We start from the raw sequence: 13,265 nt of genomic DNA, 5'->3' as shown, positions 1-13,265 counted from the left end.
TGAGTGGACCCAGTAAGTGTCTAGGAACACGACTTCAATGATGTCCAGAGAAGGACACATGACCTTGCCTTAAAACAGTTCACATAACTGTTGTACCTCCCTAAAGAAAGCGTGTAAACATCTGGTGAATGTGGATTAATGGTATAATGTGAAAAATTGGCCAAAAACGATCCAGAAACATTTGGCCTTTCAGCACCCAAGGCTCCCAAAATATAATGTTAAAACATCTCTGCTTAGGGGGATCTCAGTAATCTGAAAAATGTCCTACCTGAGTGGCTAAACCATTATCCCCTAAAGTTTAAAGAAGTGCAAGAAGTTCCCACACTCAGGAATTGCATAAGTGTTTATCTTTTTTCAAAAACAAAAGTGAACCATACAGAGGTAGCATAATTTACAAATCCAACTCTGAAGCCCAAAAACAAATGAGCGAAATTCCTTTCAAATGCTAACAGGACTATTGCAAGTATCTAATAGGACTTGTTAACTTGGGCTTGCTTCTACCTGCTTTGGGATATCTTATCATTCTCATCTCTTTTCTTATCACGAGGCCATTGATGAGTCCAGGCTCTCCTTGGCCCAGTAGCATCTATTGCAACATCAATGATAGAGTCTGGAGTCATCCACTGCAGGAAAATGAGGAAGAGATGACTGAGCACAGCCAGCAAAGCAAACATGTAGCCAGTCACGGGACCACAGTGCGAGATGAGCCTGTCCAATCTCTTGTGCATTGGCAAAACAGTTTCCTTCGACACTCGCTCATACACCTGTAATAGAGAAGGTGACAATGAGCAAGCGAGCACTCCAAGCCACCACATGCCTGTAACAAAGGGTGACCCGTGACCCACACTGACCGGGAGCAACTGGCAAACATGGGTAGAGACAAATCACCCATGTTTGCTGTTATTTAGAACAATGCTTACCATTGACTTAATTCTGGGCTGAACAATGAGTGACCCATAGAACAGGTGATAGTCACCTGACTACTGGAAAACCAAAGTCCTCTAAGGTCAGAAAGCTTTTTCAGTAGGCACATTGCTAAGTTGGGCTAATGCCTTGACTGGGTGGAGAAAGCTCTCATAAATGCCTAGCAGACAGCATACACAGTCACCACACTGGACTGCTTATGGATGGTGACACTATAGAGAAGCAGGAAGAAGACAGAGCAGATGCTGAGCAGCAGAGTAGGGGAAGACAAAGTGTAGTGTGCTAAGAACAAGGAGTTGGTGCCTAGCTTTGTGCAACCCCATGGATCCCACATCCTGGAAACATTACACATGCAAAACTGTCTCCTTGTAAATTCGAGAAAGTCACGATCAGTGTGAACTCTTCTGGGGGAGGGGAGGTCAGCACCCTCTAAAAAGCACTGTGTATGTTGATCTAGTTCTTCAACCCTAATGACACTTTAAGTACAAACAGTTTAATCAGAACGATGCTAACGCTGAGGCTGGTAGATTGTAACGGGGAAAAAAACGCATATGCTTATAGCAGCAACTCTTAGCACTTTTTTTGACCTCATAGCTGAGGATGGCCTTCAGTTGTATTTGGTCACCCGCCTCCAGAGTGCTGAGATCACAATTTTCCTATTTACTTTTCTAAGTATCCCAGTCAAACTAGAAGGAGTTGAAAAGGATCAAAATGCCCTTGAGTTAAAAGACAAAATAACCTGGTTGTCCATCTTTACTTGAGCTCAACTAATTTATTATCTTAAGGAATAAATCATTTACCACTACGGAGGGAACATGGCTATTGGAAATGAGGATTTACTTCTTTTCTGCTTGTCTGGCCTTCTGAGATAGGGCAGCAGAGAACTAGCCTGGAAGTCACTGTACAGACCAGTTGGGCCTGGAACTCTTGGCCATCTCCCTGCCTTAGTCTTCCCAGTGCAAATCATCATGCCTGGTTACATTCTTTTCCTTCCTTTCTTTTTTTCAAATGTGAACTATGGATTAGCAGAGATTATAAAACATGTAACATGCTTTACTATTATCTCAAAGCATAACTACAAGAAAAAATATTATTACAAAAATGCTAATTAGCTCCTTTAACACTGACTGATAAACTGCTTCCCAACAGCTCAGTCTTTGGAGGTTTATAAGATGACAAAGTCAAAACACAATTTACAGAGCTATAACTGTAAATCAGGGCGGAGTCCAAGATCACCAAAAAAACCTGTCTGGCCAAATATTCCTGCCAACCATAATCCAAACTGCATTTCTGTTCCACGAGGGAGAAGTCAGAATTTAAGGAGTGGCTGCGGAGGTTAAGGGGACACAAGGATGGAGAATGTAGTCTGAAGAGGCTAGCCATGTGATTCTGATATGTTCCCCCACAGGCAACTGGTACTCAGCCCAACTTCTAGAAAAAAAAAGGTAGCTATTTTCATAAGTTGATATATATCTTCAGTCAAAACTATGTCTGCTTCCAATACCTCCCACATTAATGAAGCATACATCCTATTGTCCTGTTTTAGAAGGAGATTGCACATAAAAGAACTTGCATCTCAAACCAAGAAATTTTCTCCAGGCTGGAAACCCACTGCTCCACCATATTTAACACCAATAACACAAAACCCAAGTCTAAACTACGAGCCCTCCATGCTCTGCTCCTGCTGTCTATGTGGTATGGGATTTCCACACACTAAAAAAATGAGTTATTTCCTTCAGCGTGGCATGTGGTAACATGAGGACAAGAGGTAGACACCAGGGGGACCAAATAGATGAAACGGAGTAGAATAAATGTTCCCTGAGGCCAAGTCAAGAAGCAGTTCCCACAAGCTTCCTCTCTAGGAGGTCCATCAAGCCTGTATGTGTTCTTGGAAATTCCCTGTAGCTGCTTTCTTACCAGTGACTATTTGTTCTTATTTTCACATATATTTTGAACTCTAATATAGTGTCAATCAACCTAAAGTTATGAAAATCTTTTCTGGCAGAATATTAATCATCAGGAAAAGGGCTACTAGAGTTTCAGGAAGCATTCTTCATTCAACATTCACAACTTCAGAAGGCACTGCAATCACCCACCATTCGCTAAGAGATCCCATGTGCTGTAGAATTAACTCTAAATAGCCCCAACACAATGATTTTATTTCTGCTTCTAAGTGCTACCAATTCTAGAAACCTTTGCAATTTCTTTAGAAAGAGTTTAATGAGACTAGTCTGTGTCATTACTATCTTCAGAGTCCAGGGGCAGAAATTTATGTCAAAAATTAGTCAAGCATATGCATCCAACCTGCTGCATAAATAATTATGTTCATTTGGAAGGACTCAGCCACTTACACCAAAATGCAAAGGGCAAGTTTGCCTGCAGTACAAAGCAAATGTGCGCGCACAAAGCATCGAGGAATCTGGACAGGTTTCTTCCTGGCATGTGACTTACCTTTTCAGTTCGCTCTGCCACGTTCCGCCAGGTGTAGAAAGTCTTTACTACATTGTGGATATTTTCTGGAGCTGGCAATGTCCCCGACTTCACTTGGAAAATGGCTTTTTCCAGACCTTCACACAAAGATTTCACTGAAGGCTCGCAGAGAATAATAAGACTTTCCGGAAGGACTTCGGGAATCCCACCAACCTTTGTGCTGACGACCTTAAGAAAACCGGAGAGAGCACAAGTGAGCTGCCGAACTCGTTTCTCAGGAAAAGCAGAAGACGAAGCTAAAAAATGTATTAGTTTGGCGTGGATGACAAACACAGAACCCCACAAGAAAAGCCCTTAAAGTGTTTTACCTGCAAACCACAACTGGCAGCTTCCACGATGGCCATGCAGAATGCTTCAGTGAGGGAGGTGTTAAGAAAAATGTGTCCTTGAACTAAGACATTTCTAACATCCTTGTGTTCTAAAGCTCCCAAAAGCTGCACCCTAATTTTGCAATAAGAGAGAAAGAAGGAGGAGGTAAAAAAAAAAAGTCATGCCATGAAAGAAATTTAATTTCTAAGCCAAGTCTGTTATTTGTATCACTCTTACTGGAACTAACATTGTCCACCTCAAAAGCTTAGATATGGCCAGACACCGGTGTAAGAGACACAACTTTAGGAACCGGTTGTGTCACAGCTCATATGATGCAATTTCAACCTTTCCAAAACTAGTTTGTGCTTAATGATTATTACATTAATTTGTTTTGTTTTGTTTTATGACAGGGTTTTTCAATAAATGGACAACAGTTATATATTCTGTGAGCTTTCCTATTTGATAAAAGCTCACAAAAATATGCCTTCTATTTGTATGCCTCTTACAAACTGAAGCAGGCACACACCTAAGTTGGAAGCAAACAGCTGCCATTTTTACACCCACAATTACTTGGAAGCCATGAATACCTGTCATGTAGTTGGTATCTTTCCCGTACTTCTTCCAAAATGATTCTCTTTGGTCCCTCTCCTCCAATTAGAAAATGTAATTCTTGGTATTTCTGACAGAGTTCAGGTATTATACCACTAAGCAAATCAGTCCCTGAAATTATAAGATTGAGTATTAGAAATATTCATAGTTAACATTGAAAACTACCCATCAGAGTCTCGGAGAATCCACTAGTTTTAGCTATCAACTATCACTAGCCATAAGCAGAAAATCATTTACTAATTGCCATCGGTTCCCAAGTACAACACGTGGAGACACAGGTCCTGACATGCACTGCTACTGCCACATACCCAAATCATGAACAATCCTGTTTCAACTTTGCAGCCTTTAAGCCATTCACTTGTTCATACAGCCTACGTGGAAAAGTGCTATTTAATTAACACGGCTTCTCTAAAGTGCACAGCTGATTAGAAATCTAGGTCTCATCGCAGCTTTTTGTAGCTTTTAAAACCACCACACCCTCTCATTATGGCCTAGTAACTGCAGAGACATGTATACCTAAGGTCCAAGGTCTCCAGCTATAAAAACCAGCAGGTCTATGATTCCACTTCCTCCAACAGGAAAGGGCTAAGCCACAATCTAACTACTGCCTTCATTTTGTTCAGAAGGCAGTTCATACAGAGAATTTCACAATGAATACCAGTAAATAAAGGTGCCAGGGCCTTAACTGTAAGGTCATTATAGTCCATAGACCTAAGGCTATATCTTGCTTTTTTTTTTTTTTTTAAGAAAATGGTTTTCATACATCATGCAAGTATAACCTCAGGGGACTTAAAGTAATAGAGTAAGTCAAACCCTGCTGGTTTAAGGAGTAGCTATGCAAAGCCACAGCAGTACTGACACTATTGGGGAATTTAGTTCATCAACAATTGCAAACCATACACTCAAAAGTAAACATGAAATAATCTACCAAGCTGGGTTTATTCCATTAAAAAAAAAAACACACATGTACATTTGCATATGAACACAAACTTCAGTTTTCCCCCATCAATCTTCCTCACCATAGGCAAACCAATTATAAGGCATGGTGGGAGAATATAGGTTCATCTGGATTTTCTTTTCTTTTTTATAGATCACACACCTACATCTTCTTTCATTTTGCGTGGAAAGTGTGGATAATGACAAATCCCTAGAGCTTTGCATTCAATGTTCTTAATCTAGCTACAAGGAACAGTTGGGAGCTGGCTGTGGTTTTTAGGCCACTGCCCAAGCACACTAGGCAGCAAACACTTTGCTATTTCACCCTCTTGAGCCTCAGTCTGTGCTCTCAGGGTGACCATCCCCTGGGTCTTTCAAGTGACCACTAGGGATCCAAAGAAGTACATTTCATAAATTCTACCCAAGCTCCAGATAAAGGAATTTGCTTTATTCTTTACATTGAGATATTGAGCATACAGACAAAACTACCCTGTTCTGTGGAGATGATTTCTTCTGGAACATTTTCTGCTCTAAGCTTCTGACAAGATAAAGCGTACCAAGATCATTTCTTCCGATGATTCTTTCCTTAATAAGAAACTTAGCTTTGGCTATTGTGAGCTCTAAAGTGGCCTATGTCTCTGGAAGCTGCTCAGAATTTTGCCAGTTTGTGCAGTCACTAATGGATTTTCAAAATGATTATGTACACCAAAAATATATTCAGACATGTTTTCTGAATGACGAAGGCTTGCCATTGGCTGGATAACCAGGACATGGCTTAGTGCCATTTAATACTTAGATCCCTACATTTTTTCTTCCTTTAAAGGAAACCATCAAGTGTCCATTCTTCATAGCAAAAAAAAAAAATGAAGCAGCTATCATAGCTATATTTACTGAACTCTTAGTTCATTTACAATCTACTTCAAATGCACTAGGTCATTTAATCCTGACAAAAACCTTATACAAAATGAAACCAGTCATTGCGTTATTATATATTCTAGTAATACAGCAGGTTTTCTCTCCTCACTGTAAAACACAAAACCGACAAGCTTACTGAGTTAAGAATCTAAAAAGACTAACACACGACAGGCAAAACGACTGCCAATCACATTCACATAAATCAGAGAAAAAACCACCTCTGAATCAAATTAACTTCGCACAACCCTCGCCATGTTCTACAGAATGTTCAGCTCTGTTCTAGGACACCAATGGCTAGACTGCAGGTAGGGACACAGGGAGACCTTAACTCAGGAGCCGAACTCTTGTCTGTGATCTGCTACTTACTGTGTAAGCTTGGGCGAGTTACTTACCCTCTCTGAGACTGTTTCTTTGTCTGTTACATGCAGGTAACATCTACCCTACAGTTGTTGGGACAAAGGAGGTACTGTACCATGCACAGGCTTTAGCAACTGCAGAATACAAATGTTAAGTTGTCATTACCACTACAGCAAGTATCTGGGTGTGCCTGCACCCACAGAGAACGGTGGGAAGTCCCAACTACATGGAAGGAAGAAGACCCAGAAGCCAGACTTTTCTCCACAAAAGCTGGGCAAGGAGAACATAGCTTTATCCTCTTAATCTACGTCAATGGGCCTTGCAATCTGGTCCACTGAACATCTCCCAAGGGAATTACCCTATTGAAAAGGAATAGACCATTAATATAACTAGTCACATTTTGGGCCACAGATGTGGCCATTCGTCCTCGTGTTACATTTTGCAGGGCCCCTGAACTAGGGAGAAGGTTCATTAGATTATCTGTTGAGTTATTGAACTGAAAACAAGAAAGGGCTAGGCAGTGGTGGCACATGCCTTTAATCCCAGTACTCGGGAGGCAGAGGCAGAGGAGGCAGGCAGAGCTTTTTAAGTTCAAGGCCAGCCTGGTCTACAGAATGAGTTCCAAGACAGCCAGGGCTACACAGAGAAACCCTGTCTTGAGAAAGTGGGTCGGGGGGGAGGGAGGGGGAGGGGGAGGAGGGAGGGGAAGTGGGGAAAGGGAAAGAGAAAGAGAGAGATAAAGAAGGGCAGGCAGGCAAAAGAAGAAAAGGAAAGGCTATAACTTTGACGCTAGCTCTGACAGTTAAAACACATAAGATAAGGAGCATGTTTACCCTCTGTATGAGTAAATGCGCTAATCTTCAGTCACACACACCATCATTCTTTCTCATTTATCTCACCAACGAAAGCTATTTAACTAAAAAATAAGTTGGGCAAAATTTTAAGGCTATAATAAATACATCACCAATATCCCAGTAGTGGTTTAGAATACAGAATTCCATTCATATCATCTTGATTAAATGCAAAGACATGATTTCCTTCACCCCAGAAAATGTAACTGAGTTCAAATTTTCTAACCAACTCCACTTATTTACTTATAACCTCCACCTCCACTGGCCACTGCCTACTCCTGAATATACATGGTGCCACATGTCACAGCATAGCCTGTTGGCATTTCTGCACAAATTCAATGAATGCCCATTTTCCTTATGACTGTATTGAATAATTTAATTAAACAGTACATAAGCTGACAAGTTTCTATGAAAGCTAAATAGCTTGAAAAGCCAATAAATGAATGTCAGGGGAAAAAAAAATTCCCTGTCAGATGAGAGTTGATCTAAACTGGAGTAAAACTGAAAGCAAATTACAAATCCAGCACATTGTTTCCAACCCTTTAGCCCCACTCTCACCCCTTTAAAGGAAACCCAACTCTCACCCCTTTAAAGGAAACCCAACTCTCACCCCTTTAAAGGAAACCCAGAGTGGCAACCGTGCAATAGGACACAGGCAGAGTCAGTGAGTTAACCCTCAAGTTCTAGAGCTCTCAACCAAGCTCTCTACAATTCAGCATGTACTCAAATGTTTAAAAGTCAAATAGTTAAGGGGGTAGGTAGTATTTGTTACTGCCCCCAACTGCACATGATATTTCTGATTATTGGGCAGTTTTTCAACTAGCATCGGGGAGACCATTTCTATGTTAATAAACAGGTTGTTTCAAATGTGTAATAAACATAAATGTTACAGTGGAGACTGTTAGGACCACAGAAACTCGAAAGCCAGCAATGAATTACAAAATACTCCTGAGAGATAAAGACAGACTGGGGTGGAGTGGAACCAAGAAAGATGGTTTTAAGAGCTGTCTCTGGAGCCGGGCGTGATGGCGTATGCCTTTAATCCCAGCACTTGGGAGGCAGAGGCAAGTGGATTTCTGAGTTCGAGGCCAGCCTGGTCTACAAAGTGAGTTCCAGGACAGCCAGGGCTATACAGAGAAACCCTGTCTTGAAAAACCTTAAAAAAAAAAAAAAGCTGTCTCTGAACCTTCACAAGGTTCCTCTTCTGACCTAAACAAATAAAAAACGGACACAGAGCTATTGAGTAACCTGTCCTGGATCGGCGATAAGCCAGGTTTTGACTCTGGGCCACCTATTCCTTTCTTTTGTCACTTGACTGCTGATATCAGTGCCTTGCATAAGAGTGGATAAAACCAGCATGCCACAGGATAGCCATGGGCCCCAAAAGGCCAACTGATTCTGAACATCTTGTACAGGTGCACGAAAGACAATGCATGAAAATAGTCATTAGGGCCATCTCTGAGTGAAATCGTCACAGATGTGGTAGGTGAGCTTTGCAAACACCTGCAATAAGAAAGCCATTACTTCTGCAATCTAAAAAGAAAAGGCCAGCCAGGTATGGTGGTACACGCCTTTAATCCCAGCACTTGGGAGGCAGAGGCTGGCAGATTTCTGAGTTCGAAGCCAGCCTGGTCTACAAAGTGAGTTCCAGGACAGCCAGGGCTATACAGAGAAACCCTGTCTCAAAAAAATTAAAAAAAGAAAAGAAAAGGCCACACAGCACATTCTTACCTGCACAGCCAGCTCTTAGTTTTTTACAAAGATCTGATTGGAGGACATCTGGTCAATGCTTTTCTTTTGTACGGGAACCATTACAACATCAAAGGTTGGACAGCATTTATAGCCACTCTATCCATTTCTCTTCTTAGATGTATAAACTGATTAGCTGACCTTCCCTTGCAAGTGTTACCCCTCATTATAAAGCCACCATACAGAATGAAAAGACAAGTAATCATCACATACAAGTATTAAACAGTTTCTGACAAGAAATTAAAAAAAAAGCTGTCAATGCAAATAGAGCTACTATGTCATTACCTTTTCTGTAAACAAGTCTGCTGACAACAACAACAGTTATTACACTATCATGCCTCCTAAATGGGTCTGGAGTGAAGTCAGTAGGATCTACAGCGTTAGGAATGACGGACACTATTTCAGGATTCAGTGCTGCTCTGAGTACAGTGTTCTCCTTACTAGTGTAAGAGACACAAATGATGTGGTTTGTGTCACAAAGAGACACAGTTAGAAGCTTGTTTGTAAGCACCGAGCTGACATCAGCAAATCCAAAAAGGGAATGGTCTGTGAAGACTGTCTGAAGCCCCATTGTCTTGGCGTGGAAGAGAGCATCATGGGCCATGGCAGAGAAAGAACTGTGGGAATGGATTATCGTAATTCTCTCCCGAACAAATATGTACCTGAGCAATGGCAGACTGTGAAAGAGAGTCGTGGCTGTAGATTGGTTGTACATGACTCTCAGAGGCAAATAGTAAACTTTGAGGCCATTGGTGAGGTAACGGATGCCCTTTCGATTTCCATAAGCATGGGTGACAGTTATGACCTTGTGCCCCCTCTCAATGAGACACTGAGAGAGCTGGTAAATGTGGCTTTCCACACCTCCCATGTTTGGGTAGAAAAAGTCTGACACCATGCATATATTATGGGTGCAGGTCCTATTGTCGGAAAGGTTTCCAGAGCTACCCGGGGAAGGCGACACTGAAGGAGGCTGGCCTTGCCCACCTCCTCTTCTATTGGCCATACTGAGGTGGTTCAAGCATCAGTTCTCAGAGCAAGCCAGTTAAGAAATGTGTCTTCTGTCACCTGAAAAAGAAAAGCAGAACATCAGCTCAAAAACGAGTCTCCCTTCATATCTCAAATCCTGTTAGAAATAGTTTTAATGTTAAGGCATATTTTTAAAGCTTTTCACTTAGAAATGAAAGCAGAGCACACTATAAATGTATGCATTTGAGAACATTTACTTGCTTAGCATGGTGATGCCAGAGGACAAAAAAACTGATATTCTGCAATGTGTTAACTGATGCTGGGAAACTGGTACACTTTAAACGTTGTGTCACAGTACATAATGGTTTGCTACAAAACCAATTCTTTCAAATAATTAAACATCGATTCCCCCTGCTTCTCTTATCACTTTTATCAGCTTATTAAGCTTTCTTACCTATATAAATCACTATATATCCAACACTACACAGACTAAGAGTTTTCTATATGTGACCATAGTCTAGTTGACAGACCTATATAAGGTATCAATTATATAGTGTAAATGTAAAGCCTAAAGCTTAAAGAAGTTAGAACAACACAATGTGCCAGGCTATTAGTGACCATACTTTCCCACATACTTTTTAAGCAAAGTTTTAGCTTATAGCTCATGCCGACCTTGAACTCAGCACTCCCAGCCTCTGTCTCCTGAGGGCTGGGACTACAGGTGTGCAGCACCGCACCTAGGAATCTCCCTTGCATTTGGACCATGCAAGCCACAGGACATGCAAATCTTGGACCTCAGCCTATGAAAGGTTCAATGGCTTTTACTTCTGGAGTTAGCACATAAATCATGCAGCTACTGGGCTAGAAGGACATGGGGGAGACAATGAGAGGAAAAGGTCTTACAAGCTACATGGAGAGAGATAGGGACCCAGCCACCTCTACATTCTTACCTGCACCCACTTTCTAGCCAGACCACTAGCTAAATGCAGCCTTCTACAGCAACCCCTGAAAAGACTCATAAAAGTACCTCTAGCTAAGTCTAGCAGATTCCAGAATCATGAAAAATAGCAAAAAGGCTGTTGTTTTATAGCACTGCCTTTTGCTCTGGGTTGTGAGGCAGAAAAGGATACTAAAACAGGCTAGGATATGAATTTAAGTATACTGGCACATTGTCTATTTTTACGAACAAATTTTTACAGGAACCTGGCTTGCCCATTCACTTATGTGAAAGGCTACTTCTGTGGCTTTGAAAGAAATCAGATGACCCACAGAGCCTAAAATATTTACCATCTGGATCTTCGCAGAAAATGTACTGATTAAGGCTGCACAGCTTAGCTAGTGACCCAGTACATCCCATAAGGTTCTGCTGGTATTAGCTGTGTGGTTTCCTTTAAAATGTACCTGGAACTAGAACTTTCTTTTTAAGAACACCCTCTTCAAGTGTTCCCTGGAGCTCATGCTGCAGACAATCCGGTTTCTCCTTCCTTATTCAAGGATAATTATACTCAAATGGCTCCCTTCTCTTTTCAGAACCCTTCTTTTAATTATGGAAGCCTTTCCCTATGGGTGCCCTTTCAGTGTAGACTCTGAAAGGAAACGGAAGGGGACACAGGCTTTACATGTGGGCTCTTTCCTACCTCTAAAGCTAGGAAATGTTCCCTTTAGGAGTTCCCTAAAGCGATGCTGATATGAAGTGCTCATTCAATACTCTGTTCTATAGCTGCTTAGACTTTTGATGTCACAGCTTTAGGGAGCTGGCAAAAACCCACCTTAGTTGAGATCTACAAGCCTACAAAGAACTCAATGGAGAATTCCTATCCTAAACTCTTTGAGTTTCAGCTCTCACCTGCAACTATGTGTCCATTTTCTCCCACAAATTCATCTACATTTAAAATAGTCTCAGAAATTCAGAGGGAGGAGGCAGGCAGGAAAGAGCACGTGCTTGGGAGACAGAAACTTGAGGGTTCTAGGGCAGGTAAGACTCGGCTACACGGGGGCACCCAGACACATAAACTGAAAAAAAAGAGGAGGGAAGATCAAATCTACAACCAATAAGTAAATAAATAATGAAGGCAAGAAAATATGAAGTTTGCAAAAGGAGAAAGCAAAGCCTCAAGTGGCTAATGCTGTGCTACTGTCATGTGTCATCTAAACCTGGTCCCTTAGTCCTATTTCGTTTTAAGAAGTGAATGATAAGGAGAACAGAAATAACGAACCAAATGAAAGTATGTGAAAATACTCACTGAATCTTGGCTTCTATAAGTGAAGAGAGGCTGTAAAAATCTGGTCAATTCTCTCTCGAGCCATACATGCTAAGCGATCTGTACAACTTCCCTGCCCAAGCCACGTAATTGACAAAGTCAAGAAGTCCTCAAAATTCTCAATCGTGCCCTTATGAGTAGAAGCTCCCGAGGATCCTTAGAGGGGGCTCGGACAGGGCTGAGAAATCAAGAGAAGTGTACTTTAATCCAGTCCCGAGGCAGTGCACCCGCATGACTCCCTGAGAGGCAGCTCCGGTGTACTAGAGCCAAAGAGGGTCAGCCCGGGTCGATCAGCCAGCACCCCAGGATGAGGTAAGATCCGGCCAGACCCAAAGGGAGTCGGAATAACGTCCTAAGATTCCAGTCACTCGCTCTACTAAACTCAGCCTAGGAGCCAGCTCCAACCCTCAAGGCACCCTCAGCCCCATTTGATTAAGGAGACCCACGGACCCGACTTCCGGGCCTCAGACAGAGTAGGCTTCACCTCCTCCACAGCCTGCCACGGTCCTGTGAGAACGGCACAACCCCATCCAGAAGGGACCGAGAACGTTAGAAAGGACAGCCAAGACGCGTACTTACCCTCGAGTCCCATGGCCGCCACTGTCCGGACCTCCCGCGGCTGTTAACAGAATCCCGCCCCGCTGCCCTAAGGGACCAATCAGAAGCGTCCGCGACCTGAGCGCCGCGCCCCCATGATAGCCAATCGCACAGAGGTTCTGAATTACGTAGAAGAGAGACGCCCAGTCGTGCCCAAGTCTCTAGCGCGGGATTGTAGCGTCAGCGAGCGCAGGAGCACGTCTCCTAAGAGCTGCGGAAGGTCCCGGGCGTAAGTGCCCTGGTTGCCTAGTTACTGCATCTCTTTTCAGGAAGCCCGCTCTCTCCCCGCCTCCTTCCGGTT

At 42.5% G+C, this 13,265-nt stretch overlaps 1 protein-coding gene across 2 annotated transcripts in view; it reads right to left on the bottom strand.

Moving 5' to 3' along the window:
- Piga (phosphatidylinositol glycan anchor biosynthesis class A) overlaps positions 1-13,007 on the bottom strand; it is a 14,557-nt gene extending 1,550 nt beyond the window's left edge. The window contains exons 1-7 of one of the 2 annotated variants that reach the window (XM_029534363.1): positions 12,947-12,977; positions 12,350-12,545; positions 9,426-10,205; positions 4,311-4,443; positions 3,723-3,855; positions 3,376-3,582; positions 1-764 (exon numbers count right to left, since the gene is read on the bottom strand). The exon at positions 1-764 is cut by the window's left edge and continues 1,550 nt beyond it. In XM_029534363.1, coding sequence (XP_029390223.1) covers positions 498-764; positions 3,376-3,582; positions 3,723-3,855; positions 4,311-4,443; positions 9,426-10,143 — 1,458 coding nt within the window. In that variant the 5' untranslated portion in view covers positions 10,144-10,205; positions 12,350-12,545; positions 12,947-12,977 and the 3' untranslated portion in view covers positions 1-497. Of the gene's footprint in view, positions 765-3,375; positions 3,583-3,722; positions 3,856-4,310; positions 4,444-9,425; positions 10,206-12,349; positions 12,546-12,946 lie in introns of both variants that reach the window. The other variant, XM_021187969.2, reaches the window with a different exon arrangement.
- Positions 13,008-13,265: the final 258 nt, after the last annotated feature.

This window comes from Mus pahari, chromosome X (genome assembly GCF_900095145.1).
Source record: "Mus pahari chromosome X, PAHARI_EIJ_v1.1, whole genome shotgun sequence".
In the NCBI taxonomy this organism is placed as follows: Eukaryota; Metazoa; Chordata; class Mammalia; order Rodentia; family Muridae; genus Mus; species Mus pahari.
Note: the sequence above shows the minus strand (reverse complement) of the source record. Positions and strands in the feature narration are given on the sequence as shown.